The sequence below is a fragment of the Callithrix jacchus genome, chromosome 4 (assembly GCF_049354715.1).
Source record: "Callithrix jacchus isolate 240 chromosome 4, calJac240_pri, whole genome shotgun sequence".
Classification (NCBI taxonomy): Eukaryota; Metazoa; Chordata; class Mammalia; order Primates; family Cebidae; genus Callithrix; species Callithrix jacchus.
Window position 1 is genome coordinate 117,439,020 of NC_133505.1, and position 24,692 is coordinate 117,463,711.

General features: G+C 42.6%; 1 protein-coding gene across 1 annotated transcript in view; it reads left to right on the plus strand.

Moving 5' to 3' along the window:
- Positions 1-23,890, plus strand: part of SLC16A10 (solute carrier family 16 member 10) — a 177,470-nt gene extending 153,580 nt beyond the window's left edge. Inside the window, exons 5-6 of the mRNA XM_008994911.5 lie at positions 12,864-13,092; positions 22,888-23,890. Of these exons, the coding sequence (XP_008993159.3) occupies positions 12,864-13,092; positions 22,888-23,120 (462 nt within the window). The 3' untranslated portion in view covers positions 23,121-23,890. The remainder of the gene's footprint in view (positions 1-12,863; positions 13,093-22,887) is intronic.
- Positions 23,891-24,692: the final 802 nt, after the last annotated feature.

Consider the following 24,692-nt stretch of genomic DNA (forward strand, 5'->3'; position numbering starts at 1 on the left):
GTCCTGAGAGGTTAGCTAACTTGATTCCTTCTTGGAGAAAAGTTAACCAGGAAAACAGAGACGAATGTGGTTGTAATTGGTCATTCAGAGATTTTTCTTGTAGGCTAATATCAGAGTGGACTTGGTGGACTGTACGTACGTATGCCCGCCAGATGTACAGGTGGGAAGAGGGATATTGGGTATCTATGTGGTCATACACGGCAGCTTTCTGGGGGCTTTTCCACCGGTTGTCCCAGGGGTCAGGGATGAGAATGGAATACCGTGTAGAACCGATAATGGTGTTTCCTTCTCCATCTATGTCTGGGATGATTTTGAGCTGAGATCGGGCAGGTACTGTGGACTTGACGGCTATATGTAGTTGACAGTTCATCCAAGTACATCCCATGCAGGAGCGCCAAGGAGTATTATTGCATGCTCCTGATGGTTGGTCATAGTTGAAGCACATGAGAGGTATATCAGTATGGATGTTATGGAATTTGGTGAAGTTCAGATATATGGCCCTTTGGCATCCGGCTGCGGGGCAGTCGGAAGTTGCAAGAAGATGGTTGTGGCTGTATGGGGGGGTATTACAGATGAAGGTGGTTTTGGTATAGTTTTCAGTTAGGAAGAATCTCCATCTGTAGGGGGTGTGGCTGCTAGGCCCTGGTAAGTTTGACAGATAAAGGGCCAGTAGGAACAGCCTTCCAGCATAAGGAGGGTCCATGAGGGGCCTTTTTTACCCAAGACAGGTGGACCCAACATGGGATTTCAGCAACTCTTATAGCTGATGGAGTGGTAAGGAGGACTGTGTATGGTCCTTCCCACTTGGGGGCGAGGGGCTTTGGGGAGAGGGACCTGATAAGAACTGAGTCCCCGGGGGAGACTTTCTGTGTATTTTCAGATGGCTGGGTGGGTTGGGGAAGAGAAGCATTGGCGTGTTCTCGGAGAAGGCTGCGAAGGAGAGTAAAGTAGGGGAGGTAGCTGTCTAGAGGAGTGGTCTCTGGTGGTGGGGGAGTTGAAAGTAGGAAGGGGCAACCGTACAGCAGCTCAAATGGGCTAAGCTGTGATGGGCCCCGGGGGCTTGCTCTCAACCTGGTGAGGGCGATAGGAAGCAAGGTTACCCAGGATTGGCGGAGCTCAAGCAAGAGCTTGGTCAGATGCTCCTTTATTAGGCCATTGGCCCGTTCCACCTTACCAGAGAACTGAGGATGGTAGGCGGCATGTAGCTTCCACTGAATTCCTAGAGAGGTAGAAACGGCATTATGACTTTGGAGATAAAGGCTGGGCCATTGTCTGACTGTATGGTAGCCAGGAGTCCAAAGCGTGGGATGATGTCTTGAATGAGATGAGTGGCTACTGTCCCGGCAGACTCAGAGGCTATGGGGTAAGCTTCAATCCAGCCTGAAAAAGTGTCAACAATGGTTAGCAGATACCGGTACTGTTTATGCTTTGGCATATGGGTGAAATCAATTTGCCAGCCTTGGCCAGGTAGGAACCCACGTAGCTGATAAAGCTGGCGCCAAGGATGACAGGAACCCTGGGAATTAGTTTTTGCGCAGACAGTACAGGAGGACTGGACTTCCTGTATGGTACTGAGGAGATGGTGAGGGTGAAAAAGTGGGTTGAGGAACCGGTATAAGGCTTTAGGCCCAATGTGGAGTGAATTATGGATGTCTTGGATTATCTGGTACCTTTGCTTTTCGGGGAGGATGAGGAGGTTATGCTTGAAGGCCAAGTCATCCCTGAACCGTACCCCGGGGGTAGACTGGAGGGTCTGGAGTTCTGAGGCAGAGTATTGAGGGCTAGGAGAAAGAGGCTGTATGGGCTGGCAGTGGGGAAGGTTATGACGGCCTTCAGCTTTGAAAGGATGTCTCGCCCCAGAAGGGGAACTGGGCAGGTGGGGATTACTAAAAAGAGTGGGTAAATGGAGTAGAGTTATATGAGCACATGAGTGGTGGGGTTTGGTAGGGGATACTCGGGGTCCCGTCGATTCCCATGACCGAGACCTGGGAAGGGGTGAGACGGCCAGAATAAGAAGGAAGTGCGGAGTAGGTAGCCCCCATGTCTTGTGACCCTAGGCTCGGCGAGGGTAACCGGAGTCGGAAAGCCAGGGCCCCGCTAGTCGTCTAGCAGCCCTAGTAGACTGGGGAACGGAGCTCCCTTGGAGGTCGGCTCCTGGCAAGCAGGCTTCTCCCTACTGAGGGTGACTGCCGGCTGCGTAACGCCAGTGTGTCTGTTTTGAGGAACCGGCACCCTGGGGAAGCTGGGGCAGTCTGACTTCTAGTGTCCCGGGAGCTGACAGATAGGGCAAGGCTTAGTTGGTGGCCGTGGTTGTGGACAGGCTCGGGACCAGTGTCCTTCCTTTCCACATTTGAAACATGCTCCCGGAGGGGCATGGGTTTCGGCCTTGGGCTTCTGGTTCCCTGCCGGCCTTAGAGCCACCACTAGGGCTTGGGTCTGGAGGGCAGCCTTCTGCTTCATGCGAGTTTGGCGGGCAGCCTCAGCCGCATCTTCCCTGGCATTGAATACTTTAAAGGCCATTTTTTACCAGGTCTTGGATGGGAGTCTCTGGCCCCTCTTCTGCTTTCTTTAGTTTCTTTCTTATGTCGGGTGCTGATTGGGAGATAAAATGGGAGGCTAATACAGTGGCCCCGTTTTGGGAGGCTGGATCTAGTCGAGTATACCGGACTAGGGCTTCTTATGCTTAAGTGAGGTATTGGAATTCCTTAATATAGGTGGATGGGTCGGCTGAGAAGGATCCTAAACGTCTCTCAATTTGGGACAGGTCTTGAAGTGAGAAAGGAACATGGACCCTGATTAAACCTTCTGCGCCTGCTACTTCTCGCAGTGGGGCCAGGATAGCTGGCTGGTGAGAGCGGGTGTGGGCCGCCACCGGAGAGGCAAGAGGAAGTGCAGCCTCTGAGGGAGGGGGCTCGGAGGGAGTAGAGGAAGAGCGAGGCATGGCCTCCAAGGTAGGAGGTGCAGAGGGAGCAGAGGAAGAGCGTGCCGTTGATGGCAACTGATTGCTGAGATTGGCAGGAGAGGATAGATGTTCAGGCAGATCCTCCGGTGAGGAGTAGGGAGGGAGAGAGGTAGTGGACTTCCGGAGTGGGAACAAAGGGGGGAAGACATGTGGTCAGGCATCTCTTCCTGTAGAGTATAGGGAGGTGGCTTGGTTGGGGAGGTAGGAGTCTGCGGTGGGGGAGTTCGGGCTAAAAGAACTTGGTGAGTAGAGCAAGAAGAGCAGAGGTCAGGATGGGAACACAGGTCCCAAAAAGCCTGAACATAAGGCACTTCCTTATCTTTGCCAGTTCGGCGGCAGAAGTTATCTAGGTCGTGGAGCACATTGAAATCGAAAGTGCCGGTGGGAGGCCAATGCGACCTGTTATCGAGCTGATACTGGGGCCAGGCCACCTGGGAGAGGAAGACAAGCTTTTTCCGCCTAAGGGTTTTGGGAGTAGCCCAAGCGGGTAAAGTCGAGAAGTAAACAACCTAGGGGGGCGTTTTTAGGAATTTTGGACTCCACGTTCCCCATGATGCGTGCAGCAAAGGGTTCCTGCCAGCCGAGGGCGGTCTCGGAACAGTATCCGAGCTCGGAACAGTATCCGAGTGGGCTGGGGTAGTGTGGGGGGAGGCGTCCCTCCAACCCACCAGCCTCCCCAGAGGAAGGTGGATAGGAAAGACCAGAGAAGGTGTCCCGTCTGATCATTCCTATTTAATGGTTTTGGATTGGGTGGGTCAGAGAAGGCGTCCCTTGTCTGCCGACCCAAGGCTCCTGGAGCCTGGTTGGGGGATCCTGCTCGGGCCGGCCGGCGCTTGGCGAGGGATCCGTGGATTGGGACTGAGAGGAAGGGCCTTTGCCACACGCACCACGGAAGGAGAAGGTAAGAAACAGGACTTACCTGGTCCGGAGTGCTGAGGCCGAATTGGAGGAGGGCTGGGGAGGTCGCTGGAGGGAGGGGGTCGCTAGGGGGGCTAGCGACCCTCCATCCCGGGTTTCGGCACCATATGTGCGACCCCCTTATAGACCCCTGCCCGGTACCTGACCCCAAATAACAGCTCGAGAGTTGGAAGCCGAGTTCAGGTTTATTGGGACCAGCGGGCAGGCCAGAAAAGGAAGGAGATCGGGGCTGGCTGTGACTGCGCAGCTGGGGTAGGAGGGTTTTATAGGGGGGGTGGATGGGGCATGGACACAGGGCTGGCGGAGTGTCGTAGGAGCTTAGGATAGGCTGTCCGTCTCTGGGCAGACTGCTGAGGTGGCTCAGAGGGTTACATGTCGGTTCAGGATAGGCCGAGGCTTGGCGGGCTTTCCTGCTGCGATGATTGGCTGCTTGTTGTTGCTGGGCAGAACAGAGCAGGCTTGGCGGGCTTTTCTCAGGGCAGCAGGAAGCCTGGGGGGAGGGTGGGGGCAAGAAACCTGGGGGAAAGATGGCGGGACTTTCTACCAAACAGTGAGTATAAACAAATGCTGATTCCAAGATCATTACTGACACTCAACAGAACAGGTATTGAAGTGACTCCTTCATGCAACACACTGTTAAATGCTGAAGAGTTAAGTGAAACATGGTCTGTGCCCTCAGCTAGTAGCTAATGGTCTCATGGGAGAAGATAAAACAGTGGAATAATGGGTTTGCTAGATGGGTGCTATGGCAACACCAGGCACCATGCATCTGAGTCACCAGTGAGGGTCTGAGCAGAGTTAAAGAGGTGAGGGCCAAGTATGTGGAAAAGGAAGACAGAGAAGCATGCACTGAGCAGAGACAAACACATGGGAAAGCTGTGGAGGTGTGACATGGGAGGATATATCTGGGAAACAGAATGTTTGAATGGAATAAAGGAAGAATAGTGGTTGGATTGGTTGGGGTGATAGACAGGAAGCAGCTTGGGAAGGGCCATTATGTACATGAACTCTATCCTGAAATCTTCCAGGAGCTATTAAAGGATTTTAAGCCAGAGAGTGACATAAGTTGGGGAAGCAGGGGGTTGGTGTTTTTTGTTTTTTGAGACAAGGTATAACTCTGTTACCCAGGCTGGAGTACAGTGGTGCCATTATGGCTCACTGCAGCCTCGACCTCCTGGGCTCAAGCAATCCTCCCACCTCAAACTCCTGAGTAACTGTGACTACAGGTGCAAGCCACCACACCTGGCTAACTTTTCTATGTTTTGTAGTAACAGGGTTTCACTGTCTGGCCCAGGCTGGTCTCAAACTCTTGGACTAAAACAGTCCACTCATTTTGGCTTCCCAAAGTGCAGGGATTACAGGTGTAAGCCTGAGCTGTGTTTTATAAAGATCAGTCTCAGCCATGTGTGGTGGCTCATGCCTGTAATCCCAGCACTTTGGGAGGCCAAGGTGGTCAGAGCACCTGAGGCCAGGAGTTTGAGATTAGACATGGCAAAACCCCATCTCTACTAAAAATACAAAAATTATCCAGGTGTGGTGGCACATTCCTGTAATCCCAGCTACTCAGTCGGTTGAGGCAGAGGTTACCGTGAGCCGAGATTGTGCCACTGCACTCCAGCCTGGGTGACAGAGCAAGACTCCATCTCTGGGGGGCGGGGTGGGGAAATCAATCTGGTAACTGTGACGGGTGGAATAGAATGGGGGAGGGGGTAAGAGTTGAGATAGTCACAAAAGGCCACATACAAATGAATAATTTCATCTATATGAAGTGTCCAGAATAGTCATCTCTGTCTCTTTCCATAGAGAAAAAAGGTAGATTTGTGGTTATAGGGGCTGGAAGGAGGGAGTGGGGAGTAACTGCTTTGTGGGGGTAATGAAAATGTTATAAAATTAGATAGTGATGATGGTTGTACAATATTGTGAATAAACTAAAACTCACTGAATTGTACACTTTAAATGGATGAATTTAATAGGATATGAATTATATCTCAATAAAGCTATATTTTAAAAAGGCCAGGCATGCTGGCTCATGTCTGTAATCTCAACATTTTAGGAGGCTGAAGCAGGAGGATCACTTCAGGCCAGTTTGAGGTAATCCTGGAATCATAGTGAAACCCTATTTCTAAAAAAAAAAAAAAATTTTTAAGTTAGCCAGGCATGGTGGCACACACCTGTAGTCTTAGCTATGCAGAAGGCTGAGGTGGGAGGATCGCTTGAGCCTAGGACTTTGAGGTTACAAAGGAGTATGATCATGCCACTGCACTCCAGCCTAGGTGACAGAGCGACGCCTTGTCTCTAAAATTTAGAAAACAAGAGTTGAGGCCCAGGGACTAGTTGGAAACTATATTAAGGTAGTCTAGGGGTCAAGACAGGAAGAACCAAGGCAGAGATATTGAGATCAAATGGAACAAGCTAGGGACATAGAGAATGGAGAATTTGATGAAGCCACTTACACTGGATCTGAGATTTGTGACTCAGGTAATGGAGTGGATGGTTTTGCTATCTTATCAAGTTCAATATTCAGTAGATCTAAGTATGATGATGATTTTTTTTTAATTGAAAAAAATTTTTTCACCCAACCTACTTGCCCCTGCCCCAACAATGAGTTTATTTTTGCCATGTTAAGTTTGTGATACCTGTAGGAAAGCCAAGTTGAGTTTAGAGCTCATGGATGAGTCTGGATAAGAGGTCTGTGAGTTAAAAGGCCTGAGAGTTTGGCATTGATGGGCTACATGAAGTCAGTGGAGGACTAGGGAGACTGAAAGGGAGTAGCCAGAGAGGCAGGGGAGAAAAACAGGGACGACAGTGTTTCTTGGGGCAGGAGTGGTCAGCAGTGCCAGTAGCTAGTGACAAAGAGGCTGAAAGGTTTTCATCGAATTTAAAACAGGGAGGCTATGAGCGACCTAACTGAGAATGGTTTCAGTGGATGGCAGGTGCAAAAAATTGATCATGATCATTTTCACAAATGGAGATATAGACAACTTTGTCCAAATGCTTGGCTGTGGAAGGAAGGTAAAGGCGAGCCACAAGGGGGGCATTAGGATTTGGGGATTAAGCCTGTTGAATTATATTATCCATGAGAGGCAGTATTTGAGCAGGGCCTTGAAAAAGAGGTTAAATTTGGATACAGGAAAATTATTGGAAAAGGCATTACAGATCAAATTAACTTCCATTAATTGACTTGATAACGGTCAACCATTTATTGAGGACTTTCATGTGCCAGACAATGAACTGAGTGCTCTCCATGCCTCATCTCATTGATCCTTGCCTCAGCCCTCTAAGAGAGGAGGTACAATTGCTATTTCCACTTAGAGACGTGAACACTGAGTATACACACTGGTGTACACACTGGTGTCAGTGTGTATAGAGGTCCAGGAAGTCACAGACAGTCTGGTCACACAGCTAGAAGGAAGTGAAGGCAGTTGGTAATGTGCTACTTTAAAAAATGTATTTATTGGCTGGGCGCAGTGGCTCACGCCTGTAATCCCAGCACTTTGGGAAGCCAAGGCAAGTGGATTACCTGAGGTCAGGAATTTGAGACCAACCTGACCAATATGGTGAAACCCTGTCTCTAAAATAAATAAATAAAATGTGTTTACTGTATCACGATCACTTTGTCAATATCTCACTGTGGACATCATCTAAGTTTTGTTTTCCAGTGTCAAGGGAGCCCTCTAATGGACACTTGTTGCACTACAGACTTTCATCTTTCATTGATTCAAAAACTTGAGTGCCTCCTGTGCCCCAAGCACCAGCTCAGATGCTGTTAGGGTGATGCAAACAAGGCAGGTCCCTGAGTTTCTAAAGCAAGACTGAAGCAGGAAGATGAGAAATGTGTTTGGAAACCCAAGAAGACGGGGAGAGTGGCATGGGAAGAGACTGGGAAATTAGAGTGGGCCAGATTAGACTGAGCCTTGAAAGCCAAGATGAAGAGTAATGGACTTTTGCTTTCAGAGTAGTGGACTTTTGTTGAAGGATGTAGGTCTGATTTTACATTTTTAAAGTCACTGTGGTTGTTCTGTGTGTGGAGGATGGATTACGGGGAAGGGGGGAAACAAGCGTGTAAGAGGGGAGGAAGACCCATTAGGAGATCAATACAGGGTCCAGGTGAGAGATGATAGACTATGGTGCTGTAATAGATAAAGTCATGATATATTTTATACATCAGCATTTTATTCCAAAACAATTTTTGAATGTCCTCTTCCCCTAGATAGGGCAGACAGATCATCTGCAACATTTTTGGAACACATTTTAATACTTGTTTCTAGTAATTTACAAAAGAAAATATAGCCTTTCTTAGCTTGTCCTGTGTTGGTCTGCAGTTACGCAGCAGTAAGTTAAAAGTTAGTATTGTGGGTTTAGTTTGTGGTGGACCAACAGAATTCTGTTGCCAACTTATTTCTGTCCTGGCTGCCTAATCAGAGGCTCTGAAAGTCTGGAGACTTTATATTAACTAAACTTTAGAAACGTCAATTAGATGTCCATCTCCAAGATGCCTTCTTATTCAGGTGCAGCTCATTATTTCTTCTTGAGCTATACTTAAGATTCTTGAGAAAAACCTAAACTACACTTCTCTAGCAATGCTCTCCTTGAGATAGAAGTGGGAAAAGTAAGAACAAAAGGAATCTTTTGTTCTCATGTACATACACTAACTCACAGAAGGTTAATTATTCTGTAGCCCATCCTATGATAACAAATACTATATTTATGTATTTATGATATATGATGTATTTCCTTAAAGAAAACAAAAGCAATATAGACATGTAAACTGTCACCCACTTATTATCAGTACCATAGCCTAGGAGAAAATAAGGAGGCTGTGTATCTCTTATTTGAATCTAACAAGAGCTGCTGTGTTTGAGGGCAAGTTTTAAAGAATTGTGTGTAATACTAAATTTATTCGTCTTTCACACTGAGTCCCAGATCACCAGATCAGTATTTAATGCCCGGATTAATATTTATTTTGGTGAGTGCTGAAGCACTGAATCTGTTATATGTGTAGTTTGCCAAATTTCGGCATGTGCTTCTTGTGGCTCAGGCATCCCTGCATAAAAGGAATAGGTATGTTCTCACCAGCCTCACCCACTTACCTCCAAATTTAGCCAGATTCTAGGTAGTAGCATCTCCTGGGAAGGAGCATCACTACAGTAGCTACAAATAAGGTAAAAGAAGCAAATTATTTTTCTGAGAAGTACTTAAAGAATAGATGTATACATTTCTATAAACACAAGTCTTAAAATGAAAAATATTACATTTAAATAACTACATAAATCATTCTCTAATTTTAAAAAGAACATAACAATATAGTTTGAACAGAGAAAAGGACAACTTGCAGTCAGGGAAGTATAAAGAAACAATATGCTCAAAATACATAGCAATAAGTTAGAAACTTTTACATAAATAATTTTTTACAAAACTGACCGAAGTACAAAAATTTGAAGAGGCCAAGTTCCAGGACTCATGTTACATAATTTGTTCTAAAATAACATTAGTACTTAAGCAAAGTTGAAAAGTTAACAAAGCTAAGTACTGTACTAGGCTTTCAACATTAACTAAGTGTTAAAATTCTACAGAGCTGGTTTTCTTATCTTTAAAGAAATTTGTTGGCAAGTGGCTCTGGTGTTCAAAAAACAAAAAAGGAAATGTGTACTGACCAAAATAGGAAAAGAATATGAAGCACATTAAAAGAAAAATATATATATTCCTGAAAACCTAGTATAATTACAGTGGCATGGTTGGGGATGTTTGGTCTGTAGTTTTAACAATTAAATCCATTGAATCTGGCCCCTTATCATCCTGAAGGTTTATTCCAGATTCCTGGAGTTTGTGATTATTGATATGTTTCTAATATTTCAGTAAGTTTCTATGTTTATCTCCTTTTATGTTTGTACATAGAATAAAAATGTTTCTACTGTTAACAATATTAGAGTTGATGCAGTGGCTCATGCCTGTAATCCTACACTTTGGGAGACCAAAGCAGGTAGTTTGTTTGAGCCCAGGAGTTCAAGATTGGCTTGGGCAACATAGTAAAACCCCATCTCTACAAAACATAAAAAATTAGCCAGGCATGGTGGCATGTCCTAGTTACTTGGGTGACTGAAGTGTGAAGGTCACCTTGAGCCCAGGAGATTGAGTATGCAGTGAGTTGTGATCACACTACTGCATTCCAGCCTGGGCAAGAAAGTGACACCTATTTCAAATATAAAAAATAAAAAATTGGGGTTTATCTACTTAGATTTTCAATAAAAATTACTACTTAAATCTTTACCTATTTGTTAATTTCAAACCCCTTTCTACATTTTATCTTTAGATCTCTTTTTGTCTCAATAAATGCGAAGCATAAGGAAGTCTTTTTACTTGCTCGAGGTCATGGAGAGCTTAGAAGCTGATCATGTCCCTTTGAGCCCCAGTTCTTTCCAACCTGCTGGGTTGTAAGCCCGACAATTACTGCTAAGCAGTTATGCTTGTGCTGTCATGGAAGTTGTATTGAAAGGATATTTAATAAGCAAATACAAATCAGAAGAATAGGGAGATTTTGTTCTTTAGAAATGCCAGTGTGAAGTGCTAGGCTTATTTTTCAAATGACCAACTCACAATCTTAAACTAACCATAGCTTTACCGTAAGATCATATTTTAGTGATTGAAGAAAAAATGTACCAACTATATGATATGATGGTGTCGAAAAGAACTAACCCAATATGAAACATTTTTCAAGAGCATGTTTCCTATTTTGGTGTCAGTGAACCACTTGTGTTAAAGTTGTGAAAATTGACATGCCTGAATTCCACCCAGAATTCACACTCTGCACCTTCAGAGCCCCTCAGATTGTGAGTGGCTGTCCTGAGGTGCACTACCAACCTCCAGCATCCGCAGGTCCGTAGGCGTGCTAGTGGAGCCTAGGAAAAACAGAACAAGTGAAGACAGTGATGCATGCAGCTATTTTATCTGGTCTCTCTTTCCTCCCCAGCCTCGCTGTCATTGGGAGGCACCCTCTAGGCACAGTTCTGTTCACTGCCTGCTGCTGCCTACGTGGACCATGGGTTCCAGGATGGCTCCATCTTCTGTGCTTTGGGCATATTACTTAACTTCTCCCAGGATCACTATCTTCATCAGTAAAATGGAGATAACATTAGTAATCCCCTCATAAAGTCATTATGAGGATCACCAGTGAGATAATCAATCTAAAGTGTTTACAACAATGCTTGGCACTTAGTAAACACTAAATAAATGATAGTTGCTATAATATGCATACTTTAAAAAAAACCTGATGCTTTTTAAAACATTTTTTTCTGCTGACTAGTAAATTGTTCAGTTTTAACAAGTTCTGTGCCTTAAAAAACATATTATTTTTTCCTTTTTTGTGTCCACCATGCTTTGCTTTTATTTCTTTTTTTGTGTGTGTCATTTTATTTATTTTGTTATTATTTTTTGAGACAGAGTCTTGCTCTGTTGTCCAGGCTGGAGTGCAGTGGCATGATCTTGGCTCACTGCAACCTCCATCTCCTGGACTCAAGCAATTCTTCTGCCTCAGCCTCTCAAGTAGCTGGGATTACAGGCATGTGCCACCATGCCCAGCTAATTTTTTTATTTTTAGTAAAGATGGGGTTTTACCATGTTGACCAGGCTGGTCTCGAACTCCTGACCTCAGGTAATCTGCCTGTCTCAGCCTCCCAAAGTGCTGGGATTATAGGTGTGAGCCACCACGCCTGGCCCCATAATTTGAATATATAACTATGGCAGCATGTAAATACTTCACTTGTGCTAATTTATTTAAATATCCATCTTTCCATAACCCAGGGGTAGGAACGCAGCCTTATTCACTGTTGAACTCTATAGCACATAGCACAGTGCCTACCAAATAGTGGGCAAAATCAGGTGTTTGATTCTATTACCTATAATGCTGAAATGAAAGTGTTCAATCGCTCAAAATAAATATAAGCCTTAACTCTGGGGTGCTTAAATTTATTTTTAATGTCTGCCAGTGAAGTATACATAGTTTTAAACGTTAAAAAAAAATCAATTGTTTAATGAATTTGAGCTGATTGAGCACTGACCAGGTACAGGATCCTTAAACTTCATAAAGATTTTTTTTTTTTTTTGAGATGGAATTTCACTCTTGTTGGCCAGGCTGTAGTGCAATGGCATGATCTTGGCTTACTGCAACCTCTGCCTCCCAGGTTCAAGTGATTCTCCAGATTCAGCCTCCCAGGTAGCTGGGATTACAGGGGCCACCACCATGCCCGACTAATTTTGTATTTTTAGTAGAGACAGGGTTTCTCCATGTTGGTCAGGTTGGTCTCAAAACTCCTGATCTCAGGTGATCTGCCCACCTCGGCCTCCTAAAGTACTGGGATTACAGGCATGAGCCACCGTGACTTGCAAATTTTTTTTTTTTTTTTTTTTTTTTACAGATTCTAAGTTCAAGGGCTGGGAGGAAAGTAAGCACATAAAAAGTTATTTTTGGCTGGGTGCTGTGGCTCATGCCTGTAGTACTAGCACTTTGGGAGGCCAAGGTGGGAGGATCACTTGGGGTTAGGAGTTTGAGACCAGCCTGGTCAACGTGGTGAAACCCCATTTCTACTAAAAATACAAAAATAAGCCAGACATGGTGGCACTTGCCTGTAGTCCCAGCTGCTTAGGAGTCAGGGGCAGAAGAATCCCTTGAAGCCAGGAGGCAGGGGTTATAATGAGTCGAGATCTCACCACTGCCCTCCGGCCTGGGTGACAGAGCAAAACTCTGGTTCCAAAAAAAAAAGTTATTTTCTTCTTGTCCCTTAATGGAAATATTGAGAAAGTGCTAGGGGAACTTGAAGGAGATGAATATAGGAATTGATTATGTATGTAAAATCAAAGTGAATGAGGCAGTGGTGGGGGGGAGGGGAGGGAGAACAAGCAATCACTTAGAAGTCCTAAGCATGTTGCATGGTAGTTGTGACATTCACTTTTCCTGAGAGCAGAACTGACATTATGGTGTCTGTCCTAGGTACTCTCCTTCTTCTTCATTGGTCTGATGTCCATGATGATTCCCCTGTGTAGCGTCTTTGGGGCCCTTATTGCTGTGTGTCTCATCATGGGTCTCTTCGATGGATGCTTCATTTCCATTATGGCTCCCATAGCCTTTGAGTTAGTCGGTGCCCAGGATGTCTCCCAAGCAATTGGATTTCTGCTCGGATTCATGTCTATACCCATGACTGTTGGCCCACCCATTGCAGGTAAATATAATGATTCTTCAGTAATTATATTAATTTATAGTATTTTCTACTTCAGGTCTTAATTAAGTTTCACTGATATGTGAAACATATTACAGGTTATTGATTACTGGTCTTTTGCTTTTATGTGTGCTTTACTGGCAACATTTTTAAAAAGGCTAGCTATAAACAATATGTTGAAAAAGTTTGCTGAAGAGTCCCTCTTATCGTTACTGGTAGCTAAAACACTGAATAAAATATGTAACAGTGGGCCAGGCACAGTGGCTCACACCTGCAATCACAGCACTTTGGGAGGGTGAGGCAGGAGGATCACCTGAGTTCAGGAGCTTGAGACCAGCGTGGGCAGCATAGTGAGACACTCTCTATAAAAAATAAAAAAAATCAGCCAGGCCTGGTAGCAAGCATTGGCAGTCCCAGCTGCACAGGAGGCTAAGATGGGAGGACTGCTTGGGCCCAGGAGGTTGAGGCTCCAGTGAGCTGTAATTGAACCACTGCACTTTAGCCTAGGCAACAGAGTGAAACCCTGTCTACAAAAAAAAAAAAAAATGTGTAACAGTAAGCTTTTGGGCTTTCAGCATTCACAATTCCTATATTTCACTTAGTATGGGCTCTAAAGGAATGGAAACATGTTTTTTTAAAAAAAAAAAAAAAAAAAAAAAAAGATGAAGATTCTGGCCAGACACGGTGGCTCACACCTGCAATTCCAGCATTTTATGAGGACAAGGTGAGAGGATCACTTCAGTCCAGGAGTTTGAGACAAGGTTGGGCAACATAGTGAGACCTCATCTCTACCAAAAAAACAAAAACAAAATCAAAAAATTAGTCCGACATAGTGCTGCACACCTGTAGTCCCCACTATTCAGGAGGTTGAGATGAGAGGATCCCTTGAGCCCAGTGGTCAAAGCTACAGTGAGCTGTGATCATACCACTGCACCACAGCCTGGGCAAGACCCTATCTTAAAAAAAAGAAGATGAAGATTCTGAAATATTTCTAAATTTGTTGGCTTTTTGTAAGAGATCATACATCCCCCTGAGGAATAGTTGATGAAAAATAACATAGTGTGGGGTGGGGGAGGGGCTGCCATGATGGGCAGAGAAGCCAGCACCAGAATGCAGCTCCCAGCAAATGAGAGGCTAGAGGACTTCACGATTCCAAATGAGGTGTTGGGTTTGTTTCTGTGGGACTGATAGGGCTCTGAAAATAGGCCCAGGGAAGAAACTGCAGGGCGAGAGCCGCCCATGGGTGGCAAATCAAGATGCGGGGTGGGGGAGGGGCATCCCCACCTGAAATGTGCAGCTGGCTCAGACAGAGGGTTAGGGGACTTAACCCCCTCAGTGCTCTGATTCAGATTCTGTGCTTACCTCATCCCTCCCTCAACCCACCGTCCACCAGAGCCCTGCCAGATGGTGGAGCACCGTGGGCAGTCCATGCAAATCTGAGCAGCGGATACCGCTGTGGCAGCAAGTGGTCACAGGGACCTGGGCGGGAGTTTGGACTAACACCAGCAGGCCGGACTGTCCCACAGAGGGAGGCAGAGTTGAAAGCAGGGAAACAGACCATAAGGCCTGTAGGCCCCACCTCCACAGAACTCAAACTGAAGCCCTGGCTAGAGAGCTTGGCAGCAAATACACCAGCTTGACCCCAACCAGGAAGATCCAGCTCGGGAAAGAGAGGCCATTGGGATGGCAGAGCCAATCTCACCTGCAAACAAACTCGAGGGAAGGACCCAGCAACCTGACTGAGCCTGAGAGAGCCCAGCAAAGCCTTCTACAGGCCAAAAAAGATACAGCTCCAACCTCAACAGAAAAAGAGTCCACTTAGAGACTCCTCCTAAATCACAAACTTTAAAGATTAAAGGGACATAAATCCACGAAGATGGGAAAAAAACAGCGCAAAAAGGATGAAACCATCAAAGAACAGAACACCTTTTCTCTTCCCAGGGATCACAGCTCCTCACCATCAAGGGAACAAAAAAAGAGAATGAATCTGATGAATTGACAGAAGCTGGCTTCAGAAGGTGGGTAATAACAAACTTCTCTGAGTTAAAAGACCATGTTCTAACCCAGTGCAAAGAAATGAAGAACCTTGAAAAAAGGTTAGACGAAATGCTAACTAGAATAACCAGCTTAGAAAAGAACATAAATGATTTGATGGAGCTGAAAAACACAGCATGAGAACTTTGCAAGGCATACACAAGTTTCAACAACCAAATTGATCAAGCAGAAGAAAGGATATCAGAGACAGAAGATCAAATCAATGAAATAAAATGAGAAGGCAAGATTAGAGAAAAAAGAGTGAAAAGAAATGAACAAAGCCTCCAAGAACTATGGGATTATGTGAAAAGACCTAATCTATGCTTGATTGGCGTACCTGAATGTTATGGGGAGAATGAACCCAAGTGAAAACACTCTTGAAGATATTCAAAAGAACTTTCCCAGCCTAACAAAGCAGGCCAACATTCAAATCCAGGAAATACAGAGAACACCACAATGATATTCCTCAAGAAGAGCAACCCCAAGGCACATAGTTGTCAGATTCACCAGGATTGAAATGAAGGAAAAAATCCTAAGGGCAGCCAGAGAGAAAGGTCAAGTCACCCACAAAGGAAAGACCATCAGACTCACAGCGGATCTCTTGGCAGAGAAACTCTGCAAGCTAGAAGGGAGTGAGGGCCAATATTCAACATCCTTAAAGAAAAGAACTTTCAACCTAGAATTTCATATCCAGCCAAACTAAGCTTCATAAATGAAGGAGAAATAAAATCCTTTATGGACAAGCAATTGCTGAGAGATTTCATCGATACAAGACCTGCCTTACAAGAGCTCCTGAAGGAAGTACTCAACAGGGAAAGGAACAACCAGTACCAGTCATGGGAAAAATGTACCAAATGGTAAAGAACAACGACGCAATGAAGAAACCACATCAACTAACGGGCAAAACAACCGGCCAGTAACAAAATGGCAGGATCAAATTCAAACATAACAATATTGACATTGAATGTAAATGGCCTAAATGCCCCAATCAAAAGACACAGACTGGAAACTGGATAAAAAGTCAAGACCCTTCGGTGTGCTGATTCAGGAGACCCATCTCACATGCAAAGACTCACATAGACTCAAAATAAAGGGATGGAAGAAGATTTACCAAGCAAATGAAGAGAAAAAAAAAAAAAAAAAAAAGCAGGGGTAGCAATCCTAGTCTCCGATAAAATGAACTTTAAACCAACAAAGATTAAAAGAGACAAAGAAGGGCATTACATAATGCTAAAAGGATCAATGCAACAAGAAGAGCTAACTATCCCAAATATATATACACCCAATGCAGAAACACCAGATACATAAAGCAAGTTCTTAAAGACCTACAAAGAGACTTAGACTCCCACACAATAATAGTGGGAGACTTTAACACTCCACTGACAATATTAGACAGATCAATGAGACAGAAAGTCAACAAGGATATCCAGGACTTGAATGCAGATTTGTACCAAGTGGACCTACTAGACATTTACAGGACACTCCACCCCAAATCCCCAAAATACACATTCTTCTCAGCACCACATTGCACTTACTTCAAAACTGACCACATAATTGGAAGTAAATCACTCCTCAGCAAATGCAAAAGAACAGAAATCATAACAAATATGCTCTCAGACCACAGTGCAATCAAATCAGAACTCAGGATTAAGAAAAGCACCCAAAACCACACCATCACATGGAAACTGAACACTTGCTCCTGAATGGTGAATGGATAAACAATGAAATGAAGGCAGAAATAAAAATGTTCTTTGAAACCAACAAGAATGAAGACACAATATACCAGATGCTATGGGACACCTTTAAAGCAGTATCTAGAGGGAAATTTATAGCAATAAATGCCCATATGAGAAGCAAGGAAAGATCTAAAATCAACACCCTATTGTCAAAATTGAAAGAGCTAGAGGAGCAAGATAAAAAAAAAACCTCAAAAGTAAGCAGAAGACAAGAAAGATCAGAGTGGAACTGAAGGAGATAGAGACACAAAAAAAAAAACTTCAAAAAATCAATAAATCCAGGAGTTGGTTTTTTTAAAAGACCAACAAAATAGACAGACCTCTAGCTAGACTAATAAAAAAGAAAAGAGGGAAGAATCAAATACATGTAATAAAAAAACAACAGAGGAGATCACCACCAATTCCTCAGAAATACAAAATACCATCAGAGATTACTACAAACAACTCTATGCACACAAACCAGTAAACCTGGAAGAAATGGATAAATTACTGGACACTTGCACTCTCCCAAGACTAAGCCAAGAAGTTGAAACCCTGAATAGACAAATAACAAGGGCTGAAGTTGAGGCAGCAATTAATAGCTTACTGACCAAAAAAAGTCCAGGTCCAGATGGGTTCACAGCTGAATTCTACCAGACATTCAAAGAGGAGCTGGTACTATTCCTGTTAAAACGATTCCAAACAATACCAAAGAGGGAATCCTCCCTAACTCTTTCTATGAGACCAATATCATCCTGATACCAAAATCAGGCAGAGACACAACCATAAAAGAAAACTAGAAGCCAATATCCATGATGAACATTGATGCAGAAATCTTCAATAAAATACTGGCAAACCGAATCCAATAGCACATCAAAAAGCTTATCCACCATGATCAAGTAGGCTTCACCCTGGGGATGCAAGCTGGTTCAACATATGCAAATCTATAAACGTAATTCACCACATAAACAGAACCAAAGACAAAAACCACATGATTATCTCAATAGATGCAGAGAGGGCTTCGACAAAACTGAACAGCGCTTTATGCTAAAAACTCTCAATAAACTCGGTATCAGTGGAATGTATCTCAAAACAATAAAAGCTATTTATGACAATCCCACAGCCAATATACTGAATGGATAAAAATTAGAAACATTCCCTTTAAAAGTTGGCACTTGACAAGGATGCTCTCTTTTCACCACTCCTATTCAATATAGTATTGGAAGTTCTAGCCAGAGCAATCAGGCAAGAAAAAGAACTAAAGGGCATTCAACTAGGAAAAGAAGAAGTCAAATTGTCCCTCTTTGCAGAAGACATGATTATATATTTAGAAGACCCCATCATCTCAGCCCCAAACCTCCTTAAGCTGATAAGAAACTTTGGCAAAGTCTCAGGATACAAAATCAATGTGCAAAAATCACAAGCATTTCTATACACCAATAACAGATGGAGAGCCAAATCATGAGCAAACTCCCATTTACAATTGCTACAAAGAGAATAAAATACCTAGGAATACAACTAACAAAGGAGGTAAAAGCTCTCTTCAAAAAGAACTACAAACCACTGCTCAAGGAAATAAGAGAGGACACAAACAGATGGAAAAACATTCCATGCTCATGGTTAGGAGGAATCAATATTGTGAAAATGGTCATACTGCCCAAAGTAACATACAGATTCAATGCTATCCCCATAAAGCTACCATTGATCTTCTTCACAGAAGTGGAAAAAAACACTTTAAACTTCATATAAAAATAAAATTTAAAAGAAAAAAAAGAAATTTAAAAAATAGAAATAAAAATAAATAAATAAAATGAACTTCATATGCAACCAAAGAGAGCCTGCATAGCCAAGACAATCCTAAGCAAAAAGAACAAAGCTGGAGGCATCACCCTACCTGACTTCAAACTATACTATAAGGCTACAGTAATCAAAACAGCATGGTACTGGTACCAAAACAGAGATATAGACCAAAGGAACAAAACAGAGGCCTCAGAAGCAACACTACACATTTACAACCACCTGATCTTTGATAAACCAGACAAACACAAGCAATGGGGAAAGGATTCCCTGTTTAATAAATGGTGTGGGGAAAACTGGCTAGCCATATGCAGGAAGCTGAAACTGGACTCCTTCCTTACACTTTATACAAAAATTAACTCCAGATGGATTAAAGATTTAAACATAAGAACTAACACCATAAAAGCCCTAGAAAAAAACCTAGGCAAAACCATTCAGGATATAGGCACAGGCAAGGACTTCATGACTAAAACACTAAAAGCAATGGCAACAGAAGCCAAAATAGACAAATGGGACCTAATTAAACTTAAGAGCTTCTGCACAGCAAAAGACACAATCATTAGAGTAAACCAGCAAACAACAGAATGGCAAAAAATTTTCACAATCTACTCATCAGACAAAGGGCTAATATCCAGAATCTACAAAGAACTAAAGCAGATTTACAAGAAAAAAACAAACAAGCCCATTCAAAAGTGGGCAAGGATATGAACAGACACTTTAAAAAAGAAGACATACATGAGGTCAACAAACATATGAAAAAATGCTCATCATCACTGGTCATTAGAGAAATGCAAATGAAAACCACATTGAGATACCATCTCATGCCAGTTAGAATGGCGATCATTAAAAATCTGGAGACAACAGATGCTGGAGAGGATGTGGGAAAAAAGGAGGATTTATACACTGTTAGTGGGAGCATAAATTAGTTCAACCATTGTGGAAGACAGTGTGGTGATTCCTCAAGGACCTAGAAAGAGAAATTCCATTTGACCCAGCAATCCCATTACTGGGTATATATCCAAAGGATTATAAATCGTTCTACTATAAGGACACATGCACACGAATGTTCACTGTGGCACTGTTTACAACAGTAAGACCTGGAACCAACCCAAATGCCCATCGATGATAGACTGGACAAAAAAATCTGGCACATATACTCCATGAAATACTATGCAGCCATTAAAAACGATGAGTTCGTGTTCTTTGTAGAGGCATGGATGAACCTACAAACTATCATTCTCAGCAAACTGACACAAGAACAGAAAACCAAACACCACACGTTTTCACTCATAGGCAAGTGATGAGCAATGAGAACACTTGGGCACAGGGAAGAGAACAACACTCACAGGGCTAGGTGGGGGGTGGAGGGGAGGGGAGGTGGGGGACAGCGGGGGTGGGAGGGGAGAATGGGGAGGGTAACACTGGGAGAAATGCCTGATGTAGGCAACAGTGGTTGGGGATAGAGACAGCAAACCACCATGGCATGTATGTACCTATGTGACAATCCTGCAGGATGCAGGACATGCACATATACCCCGGAGCCCAAATACAATAAAATAAATAAAAGAAAAAAGAAAAATAACATAGTAGAAAAAACCCAAATGCCCATAAATAGATAATTGGATAAGCAAAATGTAGAATATCTACAGTGCAATATTATTCAGCCATAAAGAGGAGAACTGATGCTACCAGGTGAATGAATCTCAAGAACATTATATGAAGTGAAAGAAGCCAAACATAAAAGGTGACACAGCTGGGCCTGGCGGCTCACACCTGTAATTCCAGCACTTTGAGAGGCCAAGGCAGGAGAAGCATTTGAGCTCAGGAGTTCCAGACTCGCTTGGGCAATATAGCAGGACCTTGTCTCTACTTAAAATAAAAAAAATTAGCCTAGCATGGTGGCACATACTAATAGGAGTAGTTCCACCTACTCCAGAAGCCAAGGTGAGAGGGTCTATTGAGCCTGGGAGATCAAGGCTGCAAAGCTGTGTAGCACCATGCCCTCCAGCCTGGGTGACCTGTCTCAAAACAAAATACAAGATTATATATCGTATGATTCATTTCATGTAAAATATCCAGAATAGGTAAATTCATACAGATAGAAAACAAACTGGTGGTTGCCAGGGGCTGGAGAGAAAGAGGATTGGGAAGTAACTATTTAATTGGAATGAAGTGTCCTTTTGGCATGATGAAAATATTTTGGAACTAAATAGAAGCAGTGGGTGCACAACATTGTGTATGTGCTAAATGCCACTGACTTATTCACTTTAAAATAGCTGTTAGTTCTAGCTCATGTGAATTCCACCTGTAGAAAATCTCTGAATGGTATTATAAAGATGTCTCATGTTCAGTATTACTTGGGTGCCTGTGTGAATTAGTATTGGAAGATTCAATATAAATATGATAAAATTTAAATGTATGGACTGTCATCTGTGTTTGGCACATGAGGCGGTCAGTGAAGGTTGAGCTCAATTCCTTCTCGTATCCTGAACTGCATTCCTAGTCATGAATCAAGCAAGCAGACTTACTACTGAGCAGACCAAATACAGTTTAAGTTCAAAAGGTCATGGTATTCCTACAGGAGAACCCTCCATTCCTTCTTCTCTCCCGCAGGTAATATACTATTCACTCTTTTTTATACCCTACAAGCTTAGTTTTATAGTTTCTAAGTCCACAGCAGATTTTATATAAGTGATACTTTAGTAGTAAATAGTTTTGTTACCAGAAGGGACAGTTAACAGCAAGAATACGGGAGGTAACAGGAACTCGTAAAGCAGGCAGAACACCAGCACACAGCAACTGGCAGCAGAAACCCCCTGGCTCGCCAGGAGGCTCTGAGGGCATCATAGTATTAGAGCAAAACATAATTATGAATGTTCATAAGGATGAGTTCAGTTATATATGGAATAGTCTGATTCCCAAGATCGAAAACTTGTATATTTACAGATATTGTCCTTTTATTTTTGAGACAGAGTCTCGCTCTGTCACCAGGCTGTCACTGATGCAATCTCCACTCACTGCGACCTCCACCACCTGGGTTCAAGTGATTCCCTGCCTCAGCCTCCCCAGTAACTGGGACTACAGGCACATGCCACCACACCCGGCTACTTTTTTGTGTTTTAGTAGAGACGGGATTTCACCATTTGGCCAGGATGGTCTCGATCTCCTGACCTTGTGATCCACCCACCTCAGCCTCCCAAAGTGCTGGGATTACAGGCTTGAGCCACTGCACCTGGCCAACATTGTCTGTTTTATATACGTAGAATGGATATACGTATTTTTATGTGTTGGTACTTAACTGGACAAACAGTCAGCTATTTATTTAACAAAGTCAGATATTTAGTACAGTATGTTCCCTGGACATTTTAGATAACTTAGTTTGTATAGTATAAGTTATAAAACTTTAAAAACAAACACTAAGATGATGAGTACCCTAAATAATGGTTTTTAGAAGCAGAACCCAAATATAGGATGCCATTAATATATTCTTATATTCTTATATTTTCTTCCCAGGTACTTAATAAACCTTAGTATCTTTCCAAAATGTATATAACAACCTAACTTTTATCCAAATTATTAGATTTACAATTTTTCTTAATTTTGAATTATAATTTAAAATAGTTTCATGTTATTTTATGAAAAACAAATAGACCAAAGAGTAGTTTGAAGCTGAGCATGGTGGCTCATGCCAGTAATCCCAGCATTCTGGGAGGCTGAGGTGGGAGGATTGCTTTAGCCCAGGAGCTTGAGACCAGCCTGGGCAACATGACAAAACCCCATATCTACAAAAAATATAAAAATTAGCCAGGCATGGTAACATGCACCTGTAGTCGCAGCTACTCAGGAGGCTGAGCAGGGAGGATCAACTGAGCTTGGGAGGTCAAGGCTTCAGTGAGCCATGATTACGCCACTGCACTCTAGCCTAGGTGATGCAGTGAGATCCTGTCTCAAAAACAACAACAAAAAAATCTACCTTTCTATCTTTTCAAGTAGTATCTTGGTATGAAAATCCAGAGGCCTGTACTTTATGACAAGGCTAAAGATATGAGATCTTTTTCTTCCTATCAAAAATGGTTTATATTTCAGATCTGTTTCCTAAAATAAAATAAAGTAAAAAGTCTGATATCTGAGATGTTTGAACCAGTCCTGCTGAGGTGAAATTAGGCTGGACTAGGCCATGCGTGTGACTGATCTGAGACCCCCTAGAAAGCCACACTTGTTCTCCCTTGGTGACAGCTTTTTCCCTTCTCAGGGTTACTTCGTGACAAGCTGGGCTCCTATGATATGGCATTCTACCTCGCTGGAGTCCCTCCCCTTATTGGAGGTGCTGTGCTTTGTTTTATCCCATGGATCCATAATAAGAAGCAAAGAGAGGTCAATAAAACCACTGGAAAAGAAAAGATGGAGAAAATGCTGGAGAACCAGAACTCTCTGCTGTCAAGTTCATCTGGAATCTTCAAGAAAGAATCTGACTCTATTATTTAATGTCTTATATACCTCCACCAGACTGGACTTGCTTTCTGAATTTTAAGCAAGTTTCCTTTCCTTTTATATGAATTGCAAATTTAATATTTTTTTAATCACATCCTAGGAATAGCACAATAAGTGGGAAATAGAACCCTTATTACTACAAGAACCATTTTCTGCCACCAAATATCTCTGATGTTGCCATGAGTCTGAGGGCAGAGACTCTGGTATACAAAAACATGTCTGAGAGTCACATTGTGAAAATTTGAAGCTATCTCAGCAAAAAGCAACTTTGGAAACTGTGAATGCTCTTTAGCTTGTACAAATATTTAAAAATACCTCAAGCTATACTGAAAGGGTTGCAGTTTGGTTAGGAGTAGAAATATTTTGTTTGTTAATGATGTCTTCAGTTCTGATACCTCTGTTTTACTTTCTTATGCTCTTTGGAAGCTTTTTGCAAAATTTAAGCCTGGGTTCTGGATAATACCAGATCTACCTAAACCTCAAGTCTATGTTAAAGTTGCTTTCCTGCTGTTAAATAAGCTCTGATATTAAGATATTCTCACTTGCTCCAATGTCAAGGGAGCAGGTGCTAACAATGTGTTCAGAATCAATATGTGAGATGAAAAGTGTCCTCTCCAGGAGAATCCTGAGCTGTTCAGAAATCATTTAAGTTTACGGCGTTGTTCCCTTTGTGTTTGCAGTGTGTTTTAGTAAAGTAGCCAGAAACACCCACATTTCTGAATTTGTTTAAATTGTACCAATAAAGTAAAATAGAATGCATGAAAGATATTCTGGCAATTGTAACTTAGAATTTTTCTGACTTCTGGATTTGTTAGCTCTAGGACCTGATATTTAAACAAAGTCTTACTGAGCATGTTATCAAGTGGCAGTTACAGGCACGAATTGGTGAAGGCTGGAGGATGTGGTGGGGTGGGAGGGAGGGGCAAAACCCTTTATATTTGTGAAGAAAATACCTGTATCTGATAGAAATAATTACTTAAATCAGTTTATGAAATTAATGAGTCTGAAAAGATGAAAAGCACTTATAAAAAGAACCAAGTTCTACATTTCCAGAACTTTCTGGCAAAAATTTGCACTTATATGTATTTATCCTAGTGTGTTCCCTATTAACATTCTCATTATTTTTTGCTATTTATATACAGGTTATCATAAGAAAGCTGTTAGTTTGAGGACTTAAAACTGAAGTCATGGCATGACTCATAAAAACAAGCATTTTCATATATCCCTGTAGTTATACTTTAGTACTTTGGGCCTTTAAGTTAGTGATTTTGGTTGTAAAGACATTCAGCAGCTTACTTCGTCACCTACGCAGTCACGCCTTACCGCTTGTAATCGTTTCATATTTCATATTCGGGGGACTTAGATAATTTGCCTGTGGATGGTTCTTCTGCAGGAAAGAAATATCTACATTTTGACCATACTACCTTTTCATGTTCTTCTTATAAACTTGTAGAAAATTATTTTATTCATTCATATCCAGTTATATAAAACATTATTTTCTCATTTTTGAGAAGTTCAACAAAACAACTAAGACCAATCATCAAACCACTATCATACATGTTAATT